Source organism: Bubalus bubalis, chromosome 17 (genome assembly GCF_019923935.1).
Source record: "Bubalus bubalis isolate 160015118507 breed Murrah chromosome 17, NDDB_SH_1, whole genome shotgun sequence".
Taxonomy (NCBI): Eukaryota; Metazoa; Chordata; class Mammalia; order Artiodactyla; family Bovidae; genus Bubalus; species Bubalus bubalis.
This window is the reverse complement of record NC_059173.1, coordinates 8,583,535-8,599,120: the sequence shown is the minus strand read 5'-3', so window position 1 is coordinate 8,599,120 and position 15,586 is coordinate 8,583,535. Positions and strand designations below refer to the sequence as shown.

At 42.9% G+C, this 15,586-nt stretch overlaps 1 protein-coding gene across 5 annotated transcripts in view; it reads left to right on the top strand.

Moving 5' to 3' along the window:
* The window catches only part of LOC102407920 (SV2 related protein), a 73,680-nt gene that overhangs the window by 41,450 nt on the left and 16,644 nt on the right, over positions 1-15,586 (top strand). For all 5 annotated transcript variants that reach the window (XM_044930033.2, XM_025267456.3, XM_025267457.3 and 2 more), the window contains exons 7-10: positions 10,214-10,277; positions 11,694-11,819; positions 13,505-13,633; positions 14,690-14,763. In XM_044930033.2, the coding sequence (XP_044785968.2) occupies positions 10,214-10,277; positions 11,694-11,819; positions 13,505-13,633; positions 14,690-14,763 (393 nt within the window). The remainder of the gene's footprint in view (positions 1-10,213; positions 10,278-11,693; positions 11,820-13,504; positions 13,634-14,689; positions 14,764-15,586) is intronic.

Sequence of the window (15,586 nt, the reverse complement as noted above, 5' to 3'; positions counted from 1 at the left end):
TGAACATCCCCAGTGATTCTGGTTGAAGTTGGTGCCATGAGAAGTGCTCTTTTCTGGGTCATCTTCCACATTTTCTGGAAGTAATACAGAAGGTATAAGAAATAAATCTCGAATGGTGCTGGAAAGCAATAAAAAGGTGCTATCAGCGAAATAAATTCTCAGAAACCTGGGGAAGGCTATAAGCTGATGAGATTCCAATGGCTGAGTCACTAGAGGAGAGAAAAAACCACCTCTGGAAACTGCAAAGGGAAGAGATCTTCAGCCAGGGAGGACAGGACACCAAGGGAATAAAATTAAGGACACAGAGCAGCTGGGAGGGCCTTTACCCCCTTACCGGATATCTTGACGGTTCTAAGTTTACCTGTCTGCTCCCTTCCCCCGCTCCCCAAATGTCATGCCTCCCCATTTAGCTGTTCATTTATTTAATGCTGCAATAGCATGTCTGTCTGTTTATTGAGCTATTACTACATGCCAGACACATGACCATTCTAAACTTGCGAAACCTTAAGGCGTAGATACGACGACCTCCATTCTCCAGGTAAGGAAACTGAGGCTTTATTAGCAGTAGCATGTGTCAGATCACATGGTTAGCAAAAGGAGGGCAAATAAAAGCCACACACACAAAATTACAGAAGAGGGTCTTCCCTGGAGGTCCAGGGTTTAAGACTGCACTTCCACCGCAGGGGACACTGGTTCGATCCCTGGCTAGGAAGCTAAGATCCTGCATTACGTGTGGCGAGGTAAAAAAAAAAAGTTAGAGAAGAAATATTTTAGCCATCCAGGAGACTCACTTGATTCCCAAGCACTTTCATGCCAGCTTTTTACATAAAATAATCGCGCCTTAATTATGCAAAGCTCTTATCTAGTTATAAAAATGGCTCCCCTAAGTTCATTATTTGGAAACATTTAGTTGAAAATATTTTTGTGTAATTAAATGTAACTAAGAGTTTCCATTCCTTTAGAAGGACTTTACCCAGTTGTGCCACTTCACAAAATCAAGTGAGGAAGATTTTGTTATATTATTTTTAAGAGTTCAACAATCAGAAATCCTTATAATATACTCTGTATTTAGTATAAATGCAAATTATATTATTATAATTTTTTTTAATTGAAAAGATGTTTTTCTCTTAGTTTTATTGAGATGGAATTGACATACAGCACTTTTAAGCTGTGGGCTTGCCAGGTGGCTTTAATCCCTGGGTTGCAAAAATCCCCTGGAGAAGGAAATGGCAACCCACTCCAGTATTCTTGCTTGGGAAATCCCGTGGACAGAGGAGCCTGGCGGGCTATAGTCCATGGGGTCGCAAAAGAGTCGGACGTAACTTAGCCACTAAACAACAACAAAACAACTGCTTAAGGTATGCAGCATAATGACTTCTATATCTTGCAAATGATTAACACAGTATGTTTAGCTGACATCCATCAATTCATATAGAAATTATATTGTTAATAAGGAGCCCATCCCTCTGCCCTAATTTTTGCCTTTCTAACTCCTCTCCCTTTATTTCTTGTTTCTTTTCTTGCTTCCCCCAAATGTTCACATGGGTCCTTGATGATAACAACGACAGTAACATTGGTAGTGATGCTGGTAATAATGAGTGGAGTGCTTCCCCAGCGCGGGGAGCCATGCTAAGCCCTCTCTTCACACTACCTCTTCTTGTCCATCGAACAACCCTACTATCTCCATTTAACAGATAAGAAAACTGAGGCTCCGAGATCCTGAGGGATTTGCCTAAGGACAGGTGGTTATTAAGTGGAATGTACTTTCCTTTTGCTTTGTAACAAACTACTCCAATCCTTAGGCTTAAAATGACAATGGATTTAACCCATGATTCTGCAGTTTGGTCTTTTGATGGTTCCCAGCTCTGCAAGACTTACTCTTGTGTCTTTTGTCAGCTGCTGAGTTGGCCGGGCACTGGCTAGGCTAGCATGGCCATAACTGACTCATCTCTGTTCCATAAACCTCTCCCCCGCCTTCCCCTTCGGTAACCAGAAGTTTCTTTTCTGTCTCTGGGTCTATTTCTGTTTCGTTTTATATAAGTTCACTTGTACCTTTTTTCTAGTTTCCACATATAAGCGGTATCATACGATATTTATCTTTCTCCCTCTGGCTTCCTCCACTTAGTATGATAATCTCTAGGTCTCTTCCTGTTGCTGCATATGACATGTTTCATTCTTTGTTTGCTGTTGAGTGATAGTCTGTTGCATAAATATACCACATCTTCTTTATCCATTTCTTTGTTGATGGACAGTTAGGTTATTCCCATGTCTTAGCTGTTGTGAACAGTGTTTCAGTCAACACTGAGGTGTATTGTCTTTCCAGAGTATGGTTTTCTCTGAATATATGCCCTAGAGTGGTATTACAGGATCATATGATAACTCTAATTTTAGTTTTTTAAGGAGACCTCATACTGTTCTCCATAGTGGCTGTACCAATTTACATAGCCACAAGAAGGAAGAGACTTTAATCCAAGCAAAAGAGTTACATGTAACTTTATCATTACAAACAATACATTTTGGGGGAAAATAATGAATGTTTACTCATTTAGGCCACTAAGCAGTTTAGTTTACAACGAAAACCAAGTGACAGGATAGTGGAATCCAGTTGTAGTTTTAGGGTGTTCATTTTTTGGTGCTGTTGACATTTTAAAGTTTTTTGTTTTGTTTAAGTTTTAAACAGGCTTAAGTGCTAATGAGTAGAAATAAATCTCGAAGACATGTCTATGTTCCAGAAAAGAGAAGTGATATTTCTAGCTAACACTAAATGAAAACTAAATAGTGTCTAAATAAGAAAAGTTGGATGTGGGAAGATCTATTTTAACAGGAAGAAAAGCAAAGCAATGTGGATTGTTCTCTTAGGGTTTGGTTTTGGGAGGCTGAAGAAAGAATTATTTGTTCACTTTCCATTTTCTTGCATAGGGCCATCCACTGAGCCTGAGAAGGAGGTGGTTCAGTGTTTTAAATACTGATGTGAAAAGTTGAGGCAGGAAACAGTACATTTTTGTTTTAGAAACTTTAGAAAAATGTACATAGGAACCCCAAAACAATAATCACCTCTAATTGCTCAGCCACTCAGTCGTGTCTGACTCTTTAAGACCCCATGGACTGTAGCCCTCCAGGCTCCTCTGTCCATGGAATTTTCCAGGCAAAAATAGTTGCACATAGTAAGTAACTAAGTTCAGTCGTTCAGTTGTATCCAACTCTTTGTGACCCCATGGACTGCAGCACGCCAGGCTTCCCCGTCCATCACCAACTCCCAGAGCTTGCTCAAACTCATGTCCATCCAGTTGGTGATGCCATCCAACCATCTCATCCTCTGTCATCCCCTTCTCCTCCCACCTTCTATCTTTCCCAGCATCAGGGTCTTTTCAAATGAGTCAGTTCTTTGCATCAGGTGGCCAAAGTTTTGGAGCTTCAGCTTCAGCATCAGTCCTTCCAGTGAATATTCAGGACTGATTTCCTTTAGGATGGACTGGTTGGATCTCCTTGCAGTCCAAGGGACTCTCAAGAGTCTTCTCCAGCACCACAGTTCAAAAGCATCAATTCTTCGGTTCTCAGCGTTCTTTACGGTCCAACTCTCACATCCATACATGACCACTGGAAAACCATAGCTTTGACTAGGCGGACCTTTGTCAGCATAGTAATGTCTCTGCTTTTTAATATGCTGTCTAGGTTGGTCATAGCTTTTCTTCTAAGGAGCACACGTCTTTTAATTTCATGGCTGCAGTCACCATCTGCAGTGATTTTGGAGCCCAAAAAAATAAAGTCTGTCACTGTTTCCATTGTTTCCCCATTTATTTGCCATGAAGTAATGGGACCAGATGCCATGATCTTAGTTTTCTGAATGTTGAGTTTTAAGCCAACTTTTTCACTCTCCTCTTTCACTTTCATCAAGAGGATGTTTAGTTCTTCTTCATTTTCTGCCATAAGGGTGGTGTCATCCATAAGGGTGGTGTCATCTGCATATCTGAGGTTATTGATATTTCTCATGGCAATCTTGATTCCAGCTTGTGTTTCATCCAGCCCAGCATTTCACACGATGTTAAATAGGCAGGGTAACAATATACAGTCTTGAAGTACTCCTTTCCCAATTCGGAACCAGTCTGTTGTTCCAGTTCTAACTATTGCTTCTTGGCCTGCATACAGATTTCTCAGGAGGCAAGGTAAGGTGGTCTGGTATTCCCATCTCTTTAAGAATTTTCCAGTTTCTCATGATCCACACAGTCAAAGGCTTTAGTATAGTCAGTGAAGCAGAAGTAGTTGTTTTTCTGGAATTCTCTTGCTTTTTCTATGATCCAACGGATGTTGGCAATTTGATCTCTGGTTCCTCTGCCTTTTCGAAATTCGGCTTGAACACCTGGAAGTTCTCGGTTCATGTACTGTTGAAGACTAGCTTGGAGAATTTTGAGCATTACTTTGCTAGCTTGTGAAATGAGTGCCATTGTGTGGTAGTTTGAACTTTTTTTGGCATTGCCCTTCTTTGGGATTGGAATGAAAACTGCCCTTTTCCAGTCCTGTGGCCACTGCTGAGTTTTCCAGATTTGCTGACATATTGAGTGCAGCACTTTCACAGCATCATCTTTTAGAATTTTAAACAGCTCAGCTGGAATTCCATCACCTCCACTAGCTTTGTATGTAGTGATGCTTCCTAAGGCCCACTTGACATTGCATTCCAGGATGTCTGGCTCTAGGTGAGTGATCACACCATCGTGGTTATCTGGGTCATGAAGATCTTTTTTGTGTAGTTGTTCTGTGTATTTTTGCCACCTCTTCTTAATATCTTCTGCTTCTGTTAGGTCCATACCATTTCTGTCCTTTATTGTGCCCATCTTTGCATGAAATGTTCCCTTGGTATCTCTAATTTTCTTGAAGAGATCTCTAGTCTTTCCCATTCTATTGTTTTCCTCTATTTCTTTGCATTGATCACTAAGGAAGGCTTTCTTATCTCTCCCTGATATTTGGATCTCTGCATTCAAATGGGTATATCTTTCCTTTTCTCCTTTGCTTTTTGCTTCTCTTCTTTTCCTAGTTATTTGTAAGGCCTCCTCAGACAGCCAGTTTGCCTTTTTGCATTTCTTTTTCTTGGGGGTGATCCCTGCCTCTTGTACAGTGTCAGGAACATCTGTCCATAGTTCTTCAGGCACTCTGTCTATCAGATGTAATCCCTTGAATCTATTTGTCACTTCCAATGTATAATTGTAAGTGATTTGATTTAGGTCATACCTGAATGGTCTAGTGGTTTTCCCTCCTTTTTCAATTTAAGTCTGAATTTGGCAATAAGGAGTTTGTGATCTGAGCCACAGTCAGCTCCCCGTCTTGTTGTTGCTGACTGTATAGAGCTTCTCCATCTTCAGCTGCAAAGAATGTAATCAACCTGATTTCGGTATTGACCATGTGGTGATGTCCATGTGTAGAGTCTTCTCTTGTGTTATTGGAAGAGGGTGTTTGTTATGACCAGTGCATTCTCTTGGCAAAACTCTGTTAGCCTTTGCCCAAATTCATTTGCCGAATTTGCCTTGGAGTACAAAATGTTACTCCAGGTATCTCTTGACTTCCTACTTTTGCATTCTAGTCTGCTATAATGAAAAGGACATCTTTTTGGGGTGTTAGTTCTAAAAGGTCTTGTAGGTCTTCATAGAACCGTTCAACTTCAGCTTCTTCAGCATTACTTGTTGGGGCATAGATTTGGATTACTGTGATACTAAATGGTTTGCCTTGGAAACGAACAGAGATCATTCTGTCATTTTTGAGATTACATCCAAGTACTGCATTTTGGACTCTTTGTTGACTATGAGGGCTACTCCATTTCTTCTAAGGGATTCTTGCCCACAGTAGTAGATATAACGGTCATCTGAGTTAAATTCACCCATTCCAGTCCATTTTAGATCACCTATTCCTCTTGCCATCTCAAGGTAAATTGACCACTTCCAATTTACCTTGATTCATGGGCCTAACATTCCAGGTTCCTATGCAATATTGTTCTTTACAGCATCGGAGTTTACTTCCATCACCAGTCACATCGTGCCTCACACAAAAAAAATAGAAGACGCAGGCTGGCACCCGGGGAGATGGTTTATTATTTCCAGTAGAGGGCGCTGTGTATCTCAGCAGAAACACTACTTACCTATGAGCTGGAAGCCTGCCCCACCTGGCATCCTACTGACTGTTTTAGCCACTCTTAAAGACAAATACCCCAGGTAGCTGCCCATCTGTGCTACCTTGAGACCTGCCTCAGAAGTTTCTTTAGATTTGTTGTCTAGAATCAGCTTGCTCACACATCTGACCTTGACACTGCTCTTTCCCCAAAGACCAAGCAGAAATGCCAGATGGAGATCCCAGGTCATTTCTCTCCAAGCGTGTGATCCAAATGGCAAATCTCTAACTGTCAAGTGTCAAAAATGCAATTACTTGCAGAGGGGATTTATTCACGTCTGTATCATTTGCTTCTTAGCGTTGCTAATTTCATTGCTCGTTCTTTGAGTCTTTAACCTGATTGCAATAATCCCCCTACTTTGAATGAATCCCAAATTACTCTTTTTCATAATGAACTGCTATAAATAATGCGGGGCACAATTACAGGAAGAGATGTTCCTTGTGGCATAGGCTACGAAAACAAGAAATTGAAAACAATCTAAGTTCATCGATAGGATTGCAGCTGTTAAAAAATAATCTGGTAGATCGATATAGATTATTATGGAAAGACTTCCAAACTGTCTTATCAGGAGCAGATCCTGACATAGGCACTCAGGAGCAGGGACTTTCCTCTGAGAGACTGCAACACATTCTCCAGATTGTCCTGGTCAAGAGACGAGCGAACTGTGGTTTGTTGGGAGCTGCTCCTGGGAAGTTAAATTCCTTGGCACTGCTGGTCTACCACACGGGTTGGCAAAGCAAGCTTTAATGACCAGGGAAAGCACTCAGGGGAGACTTACAGGTGCTGACAGTTGCGAGTTGGACTGGCATAGCTGGAAGTGGTAAGAATGGGGCCATTTGTATGAATGGAACACTGGCCATACACTGCATGTGTGCGAAGGAAGGAGAAGGGAAGGGAAGAAAAAAGATGTCATGGTTAAATTTATTATTACTATTGTGCTCAGTCGTGTCTGAGCACATGAGCTCAGCACGTGTCTGAGTTTGTTGCTCCATGGACTGTAGCCCACCAGGCTCTGCTATCTATGGAATTTTTCAGGCAAGAATACTGGAATGGGTAATCATTTCCTCCTCCAGGAGGTCTTCCTGACCCAGGGATCAAACCCACGTCTCTGCCATCTCCTGCATTGGCATGCAGATTCTTTACCACTAGTGCCCCCATGGAAAGCCCAATTACTACTATTATTATGTAATTAATTCCAGTGTATAGACCTCACAGCATGCATTTCATACCCATGACTCATTTATTTTGCAGCTGGAAGTTTTTACCTCTTCATGTCCGTCACCTGGTTGTCACTTTGGCCCCGCAACCACCTGTCTGTTCTCTTATCTATGACTCTATTTCTGCTTGCTATGTTTGTTTATTTGTTTTGTTTTTGAGATTTCACATATAAGTGAAATCACACAGCATTTGTCTTTCTCTGTCTGACTTACTTCTCTTAGTATAATACTCTCTAGGTTCATCCATGTTGTTGCAAATAACAAGATTTAATTCTTTTTTAGTGGTTAATATTCTATTGTGTATATATAAATGTATGTGTGTATGTGTATATATATGTATATATATATATGTTTATAGCCACATCTTCTTTATCCATTTGTCTGTTGTTGGACACAGGTTGCTTCTGAACCTTGCCTATTGTAAATAATGCTGCGGTGAACACAGAGGTGCATATATCTTTTTGAATCAGTGTTTTCATTTTTTCAGATGAATACCCAGGAGTGGAATTGCTGGATCATATGATAGTTCTCTTTTTAATTTTTGAGGCACCCCCATAATGTTTACCATAGTGACTGCACTAATTTACATTCCCACCAACGCTGCAGGAGGGTTCTTTTCTCTCCGCATCCTCATCAATGCTTGTTATTTGTTGTCTTTTTGATAATGACCATTCTGACAGGTGTGAGGTGATAGTTTGTGGTGGTTTTGATTTGCATTTCCCTGATGATTTGTGATGTTGAACATCTTTTCATGTGCCTGTTACCATCTGTTATGTCTTCTTTGGAAAAATATCTGTTCAGTTTTAAATTTATATGTTCATTTACATAGAGAAGGGGCTGGAAGTTTGCAAAGCAAACAGCTATTAGTCACGGCATTGGGGCAGGGGAATGGAAGCAGGGGTAAGGGGGAAGAGGAAGATTCTTCAGATACTTTGTATTCTTACATATTGCTAGATTATTCACAATGAGAATGCATTCCTGTACCACTTATATACCTAAAATAAAAAGGTTGCATGCTCTAAGTTCATTATAGCTGCTGCTGCTAAGTCACTTCAGTCGTGTCCGACTCTGTGCAACCCCATAGATGGTAGCCCACCAGGCTCCCCCATCCCTGGGATTCTCCAGGCAAGAACACTGGAGTGGGTTGCCATTTCCTTCTCCAATGCAGGAAAGTGAAAAGTGAAAGCGAAGTTGTTCAGTCGTGCCCAACCCTCAGCGACCCCATGGACTGCAGCCTTCCAGGCTCCTCCGTCCATGGGATTTTCCAGGCAAGAGTACTGGAGTGGGGTGCCATTGCCTTCTCCCGTTCACTATAGCATGTCCAAACAAATCCTTGACATCTAAGGATTAGCTTTGTCTTTAGAATATACTATAGCACATTTTTTCATGGTTAGTAACTTGACTTTAATTTGGTGGAGAAAAATGTAAACACACTTCTTATTTCAGTATTATTGATTTTTAAAAATAATACAGGAACACCACTTGGAGAATATTAATAAAATTCCAAAGTCATTCGTGATAATCACTGTCATCTTTTACAATGCCGGCAATTGGTCTCCATTCTCAAAGCTGAGTTAATGAAATTCCTAATGGTTTGTGTTGAGAGAGGTATTTGTAGGAATATAAATTGAAACAACATTTTTGGGAACCACTTTGGTGATATTTATCGAAAGCCTTAAAATATGCATACCCTTTGACTCAAATTCTACTATAAGAATCCATCCTAAGGAAAACACATGTGAACAAAGATTTAAGATGAAAGATGCTTGTTGAAGTATTGTTTATAATTGTGAAACTACCTAAATAGGAAAGTGAATGAAGGGGTGCATAATATAGACAGACTTGGATTAAAAGTATGGCTCTTCTACTTGCTAATTTACTAGCTATGTGATCCTAGTCAAATAACAACTTATTTGACCGGATTCCCTGGTAGCTCAGTTGGTAAAGAATCCACCTGCAATGCAGGAGACCCTGGTTCGATTCCTGGGTTGGGAAGATCCACTGGAGAAGGGGTAGGCTACCCACTTCACTATTCTTGGGCTTCCCTGGTGGCTCAGCTGGTAAAGAATCTGCCCACAATGCAGGAGACCTGGGTTTGATCACTGGATTGGGAAGATCCCCTGGAGGATGCAACAGCTACCCACTCCAGTGTTCTGGCCTGGAGAATTCCATGAACTATACAGTCACAAAGAGTCTTCACTCACTTGACGCAGATACAGAGATGAAAATGGGAGCTAAAGGTACACACACACAGTGGGAATTATAATTACCTACCCTGTTGATTCTCCATGTTTGTCGTTGATTGAGTGAGATAATTCATGTAGGTCATCTAGGAAAACATTTGGCATATAGTAGGTCCTCAATAACAGGTAGCTATTATTAAGGAAAATATGGCCCATGAATATGGTGGAATATATGTGTGTAAGAGGATAAATAACATGGAAATACTATTAAAGTAGCACAGAAATACTATTTATATATTCAGTAAAAACAGGGCACAGAGAGTTTTTTTTTTTGGCCATGTGGCATGCAGGATCTTAGTCCCCTCACCAGGGACTGAACCCATGCCCCCGGCAATGGAAGCATGGAGTCTAACCTACTGGACCGCCAAAGAAGTGCTGGGTTCAATATTCTTGAATATGGTCTCAGCTAGGGTTTCAAGCAGAGAGATGGAGAGATCAAAGAGAGAGAACACCAAAACAGGGAGAGACTTACTGAAATACACTGAGAAGTAAGACTAAATGACATTGACTTTTTCTTTGGCTGAAAAAATCCGGAAAACCACAGCAATCTGCCCACTCAGCCCTGACATTAATTCCCTCTCTCTCTTTTGCTTTCCCAGGGTCACACTGTATGCTGAGTTCCTTCCCATGAAAGCCAGAGCTAAGTGTATTTTGCTGATTGAGGTAAGGAGGACGGTCTGGGAGTCTGAAGAATACTTGGTCTCTGAGCAGCAGATTTCCTGTGTCTTGAGCCACAGGAAGAAGATTGGGGAGTTTAAGAAGAATGCAATATGCACGGATTAAAATGAATCAGTTATGTTGATTTCAGCATGGTGGTTTGGCAATATGCATAAATTCCTCCAACAACAAGCAAAATCAGTCTACCATCCCTGGAAAAAAAAAAAACCGGTGGCAGGCAGGTAGAACGTCCTTCTTGAACTAGAAATGACTTTTATCTGAGAGTTGGTTTTGAATAGTGTAGCTTGAGTGGACCAAACTCCTGCCCTTCACCCGTCATCATTCATTACCTCTGTTTGTATCCAGACTCACTCGTGTCATATGTGAGATCCCCATTCACGGCCACCTCTGTGGCCAGTAGACTGCCTTAAAAATCTCCTGGACCAGTCAGTCCCTCTCAAGCCCTCCCTCTGCCAGGGTCCTATGACCCGTTTTCCAACTACCATCTGGAAGCCCTCAGGACAAATTTGCAACTGCCTAATGGCCCTCCTCCATGCAGTGGTAATATTATTTGTCCCTGCTGGACACTGAGTCAGAATCCTCCCTAAACACCATGACCACATGACAGTTTTTTTTTTCACATGATAGTATTGATCACATTGACCCCACTGCCCAACCGTCCTGACTGTGTCTACCCCTGACAATCAGGGGTGGTGGTCAGCTGGTCCACACTGGTATGGATGAACCAGTTTAAATACTGAAATGCATCTGCTGCTGATTCTGAACCCTGAGTGGCCCTCATTGCCTGCTCCCTGTCCTTTCTGAGAACCTTCAGCTGAAGGGTGCAGCCAGCCCATGCCCATCCTGCTGGAATAAACACCCTCATCTGTCTTTCCTCTCATCTCCTATGGGGTTCCCCCATTGGCTGCACCCAATGTAAAGCCAGAGGACAGGGAGTCTGTGGATGAGGTCCATACAAAGAGCAAGGTGGAAAAGCATGGAGTGACTCAGAGAAGCAGACAGAAGATGTTCAGCTCCACGGGAGTGGCAGTTCTGATAAAGGAGACCGGGGCACTCTTGGGCAAGGAAGGTGAATATCAGTAGACAAAACCCAATGTGTCCACTTCTCTGTTGGCCTCATACAATATTGATTGTTTTGATCTCTGTAACTAGAGCTGCCACAGTGCACACTCCAGTGGGTGCCATGCAAATATTATAGTGTGGGTGGCACCCTCAGGAGTTGGACAGCGTGGAGGCCCTGGCCTACCCATATGGACCACAGGAAAAGGGACGGCCATTCTTACCTTCCTGACCTCAAGGATCCTCGCACCCACGTGGAGAACCTTGTCTACAGCGGCCCTGGAATTGCACACTGTGTGGACCAGAGCTGCACCTTGACTGACCCCCGTTCTCCCCTGCCAGGTGTTCTGGGCCATCGGGACAGTGTTCGAGGTCGTCCTGGCTGTGTTTGTGATGCCCAGCCTGGGCTGGCGCTGGCTGCTCATCCTCTCAGCTGTCCCACTCCTCCTCTTTGCAGTCCTGTGTTTTGTAGGTATCCATTAAGAGACCTCAGCCTTTGCTTTTGGTCTCTTGCCATTCACTGTATTTCAGTGGGGAGGGTGTGGAGGAGGACACCAAAGCCATGTTTAAGATTATTTCTTTTGATCAGGAAATGAGACAAAGGAACAGGGCCAGGGGTAGGCCCGGTATAGGGCGTCAGGTTTCCTCCAGACAGACTCTGCTGGGATGTCCTTGAGGGAGATATCAAGGGGGTGGGAGATCTCTTGCCCCATCCCCCCATGCAGGATCTACACTTAAGGGGAGTGTGTTTGGAACAGCTGGTATTCTTCAGTTGCAAGTGACAAAAACCCAATTCAACCCATATGATAGAATTTTAAATATCTGGCTTCAAGCATGGCTGGATGCTTCTGTAACAAGAAAAGCCTGCATATTCAGTAACTTAACACGCTAGGAGTTTATTTCTCATTCACAGAACAGTCCAGAATGGGTGCTTCTGTTTGACAAGTGTGATTCTGGGCCCAGCTTCCTTCTAGCCTGTAGCTCTACTATTGTGTAGGGCTTTGGAATCTTCCATTGTTGTTTAGTCACCAACTCATGTCCAACTCTTTGCAACCCCATGGACTGTAGCCTGCCAGGCTCCTACATCCATGGGATTTTCTGGGCAAAAATACTGGAGTGGGTTGCCATTTCCTTCTCCAAGGGCTCTTCCTGACCCAGAGACAGAACCCATGTCTCCTGGGTGGATCCAGCGGCAGGTGGATTCTTTACTGATGAGCCACCAGGGAAGCCTTTGGGATCTTCTACACATAGACTGAAGAAGGGCATAACTTGGCCAGGAATATTCTGCTTATATGCCATTGGTGAAAGCATGTCACATGGCCTTGCCTAGGTGCAAGAGGTGCTGGGAAATGTAGTTTCTGGCTGGGTAGCCATATCTGAAGACAACTCTATACTATGGAAAGGGAAGCATGAATTTTAATCTCTGCTACATTCTCATTTTCCTGATGAGGAAACTGAGGCCCAGAGAGGTTGATTGACTTGTCAAAAAGCATACAACTAATAAGTAACAGAAATCACTTGAACCAGATCTTCTGACTCCAAGTCTCATACTCTCTTATTTCACAGATGACTATTACTTTGTTTTATGGAGATACCTTTATCTAGTCACGTGAGGTTGGGACTCTATTAGGCCTAAAGGTATTTCTGGTTTCTTTCTATCTCTTAGATTGAGTTTTCAAGATGATGCTAAACACAGGTGATGTGTAGTTTCTTGAGAGGTAGAGGTGATGATGATGATGGTGTTGAGAGAGGTGAAACATTTTTTTGGCAGCAGTCTTAATTCAGCCGTCACCTGGAACTCAGAAGCACCAAATTATACTCATAGCAACGACCACAATGGCAGCTATATCAACCATTCCCAGCACTGTGCTGAGCACTTAGGATAATCCCATCTAATCCTCTCAACAATCCTAAGAGGGGGGATCTATTATTATCCCCATTTGATGGATGAGGAAATGGAGGCACAGAGAGGTCAAGTTATTGTTTAAGGTCACAAAGCCATTTAATCAATGGCAGCGCCGGGACTTGAAGCCAGGCTTCTGGCCCCAGAGACTCCGGCCTTAAGGACTTCACACACAGGTGAGAGCGTGTGGTTGGGACCAAGGATTGTGTTCTGCTGCAGCCGACCACATCTCGGTCTCCTGTCCCCACAGTGGCTCCCGGAGAGTGCGAGGTACGATGTGCTGTCGGGGAACCAGGAGAAGGCCATCGCCACCTTAAAGAGAATAGCCACGGAAAACGGAGCTCCCATGCCTCTGGGGAAACTCATCATTTCCAGACAGGTCAGTGCCAGGCGGACAGATCGCATGTGTTGCCACGTGAGCTGGGGAGCTTGTGTACGTGAGAGGGTGGGGGTGCAGTGGACAGGACCTGCAAGGGGAATTTGGCAACTTCAATCTGTGTATTTTCATTGCCAAGTCTTAAAAGTGCCACCTGGAGCGTTTAGCCAATGACTAGAGAAATGTCCTATAATATCCCCTCATGGGTCCTGTAACTACTCTTGCTTCGATTTTATCTTTGAGCACCCAGGAAGTCTGATTAGCAGATGTGGTTGCTCGACAATAAAACCACATTAAGAAGTGCCATTACAGACTTATATCCAGGGCACTACACCGCACCCATGTAGACATCCTTAATGGATGGTGCATTGCTCCCCACGGCAACACCGTCAGGGACTCCACCGCAGTACAAACAGCTGAGCACCTACCCCAGGTGCAAGGGGGAAAAAGGAGCCAAATTTGAAGGCTGCAGTCCCTGCCCTCAAGAATCAACCCTGCAGCTTATAGAAACATCACAAATACCCTTAAGCAAACAACAGAGCTTACGAGGAAATTATTTTTAAAAATAAAATTATATTTCTGATTGTCTCTATATTGGGTGAAAAGAACTGAATGGAATTTCGCCAGCTCGAGAGGAAGTATTAGGCTGGGTCTGACAGCATGGAAGCCAAGGACATACCCCAGATTTGCTTTGGGAAGCACAGGGGTGGGGCAGGGGGGCCTCCCAAAGAGCCTGGGGGGCAGGAGGCTCGTTTAGTTGCCTTTGGGGAGAGACTGCATTCTCCCCGCTCCCTTCTGTATCAAGATGCTCCAGATGGAGAAAGTATGCAGTGATTTCCAACGTGTGTTGCAAAGTGAAAGTGACAAGACTGGATGCTCCAGTGGTGGGCTTCTCTTTGGAAAGGAGCGGCTGCCGCAGGGGCCTCCCTGTGTTCCAGAGTACCCGGCAGCAAGTGTTTTTTTGGGGCAGGTGGATATTTCCTTCTGGGGTAGGTACATGGCCACTGCCCACACATCTGCAGGGGAGGGGAGTAAATGGCATTCTTTGTCTTGAAACAGGAAGACCGAGGCAAAATGAGGGACCTTTTCACACCCCATTTTAGATGGACAACCTTGTTGCTGTGGTTTATATGGTAAGAGCTGTTTGTTCATGCCTGGGTCCCCCTCATCTGCACCCTGTTTGGGGTTTTGTTTGAACTCGATGCAGTGACAACTCTTCCATCTTGGGCAACGTTTGCAAAACTGAGCGTCACTTTCCTGACCTCTGTGTTATTCAGGTATCCCCTGTACTCTTGTTTGCTTAGTCTTCTTTTATTTGACTCACTTTTTACTCTGCTAATTTTTTAAAAATTGAAGTATAGTTGATTTGCAATGCTGTGTTAATTTCTGCTGTATAGCAAAGTGACTCAATTATACATATATATGTATACATTCTTTTAATATTCTTTTGATATATTTATACACATGTGTATATATGTATACATTCTTTTTATCTTCTTTTTGTTGTGGTTTATCCCAGGACACTGACTGTAATTGCCTGTGCTATACAGCAGGACAGATAAATGTCTTGTAAAAGGAAACTGTGTATAACTGCTTTAAGGAAAAACTGTAATTGCAGACCATAGACAGAAGTCGCTTTTAAAGATAAATATGGTCAGCCCTCCCTAGCCGCAGGCTTCACTCAAGGATTCAGCCAACTATAGATGAAAAGTAATAGAAAAAAAAAAAATTCCAGGAAGTTCTAAAAAGCAAAACTTGAAATTGCTGTGCATTGGCAACTATTTACTAGCATTTACATTGTAGTTACAATCCTTTACACAGCACTTACATTGTATTTGGTATTATAAGTAATCCAGAGATGATTTGAAGTATACAGGAGGATATGTGGGATTCCCAGGTGGCTCAGTGGTAAAGAGGCAATGCAGGAGTCCAGGGTTCAATCCCTTGGTCAGGAAG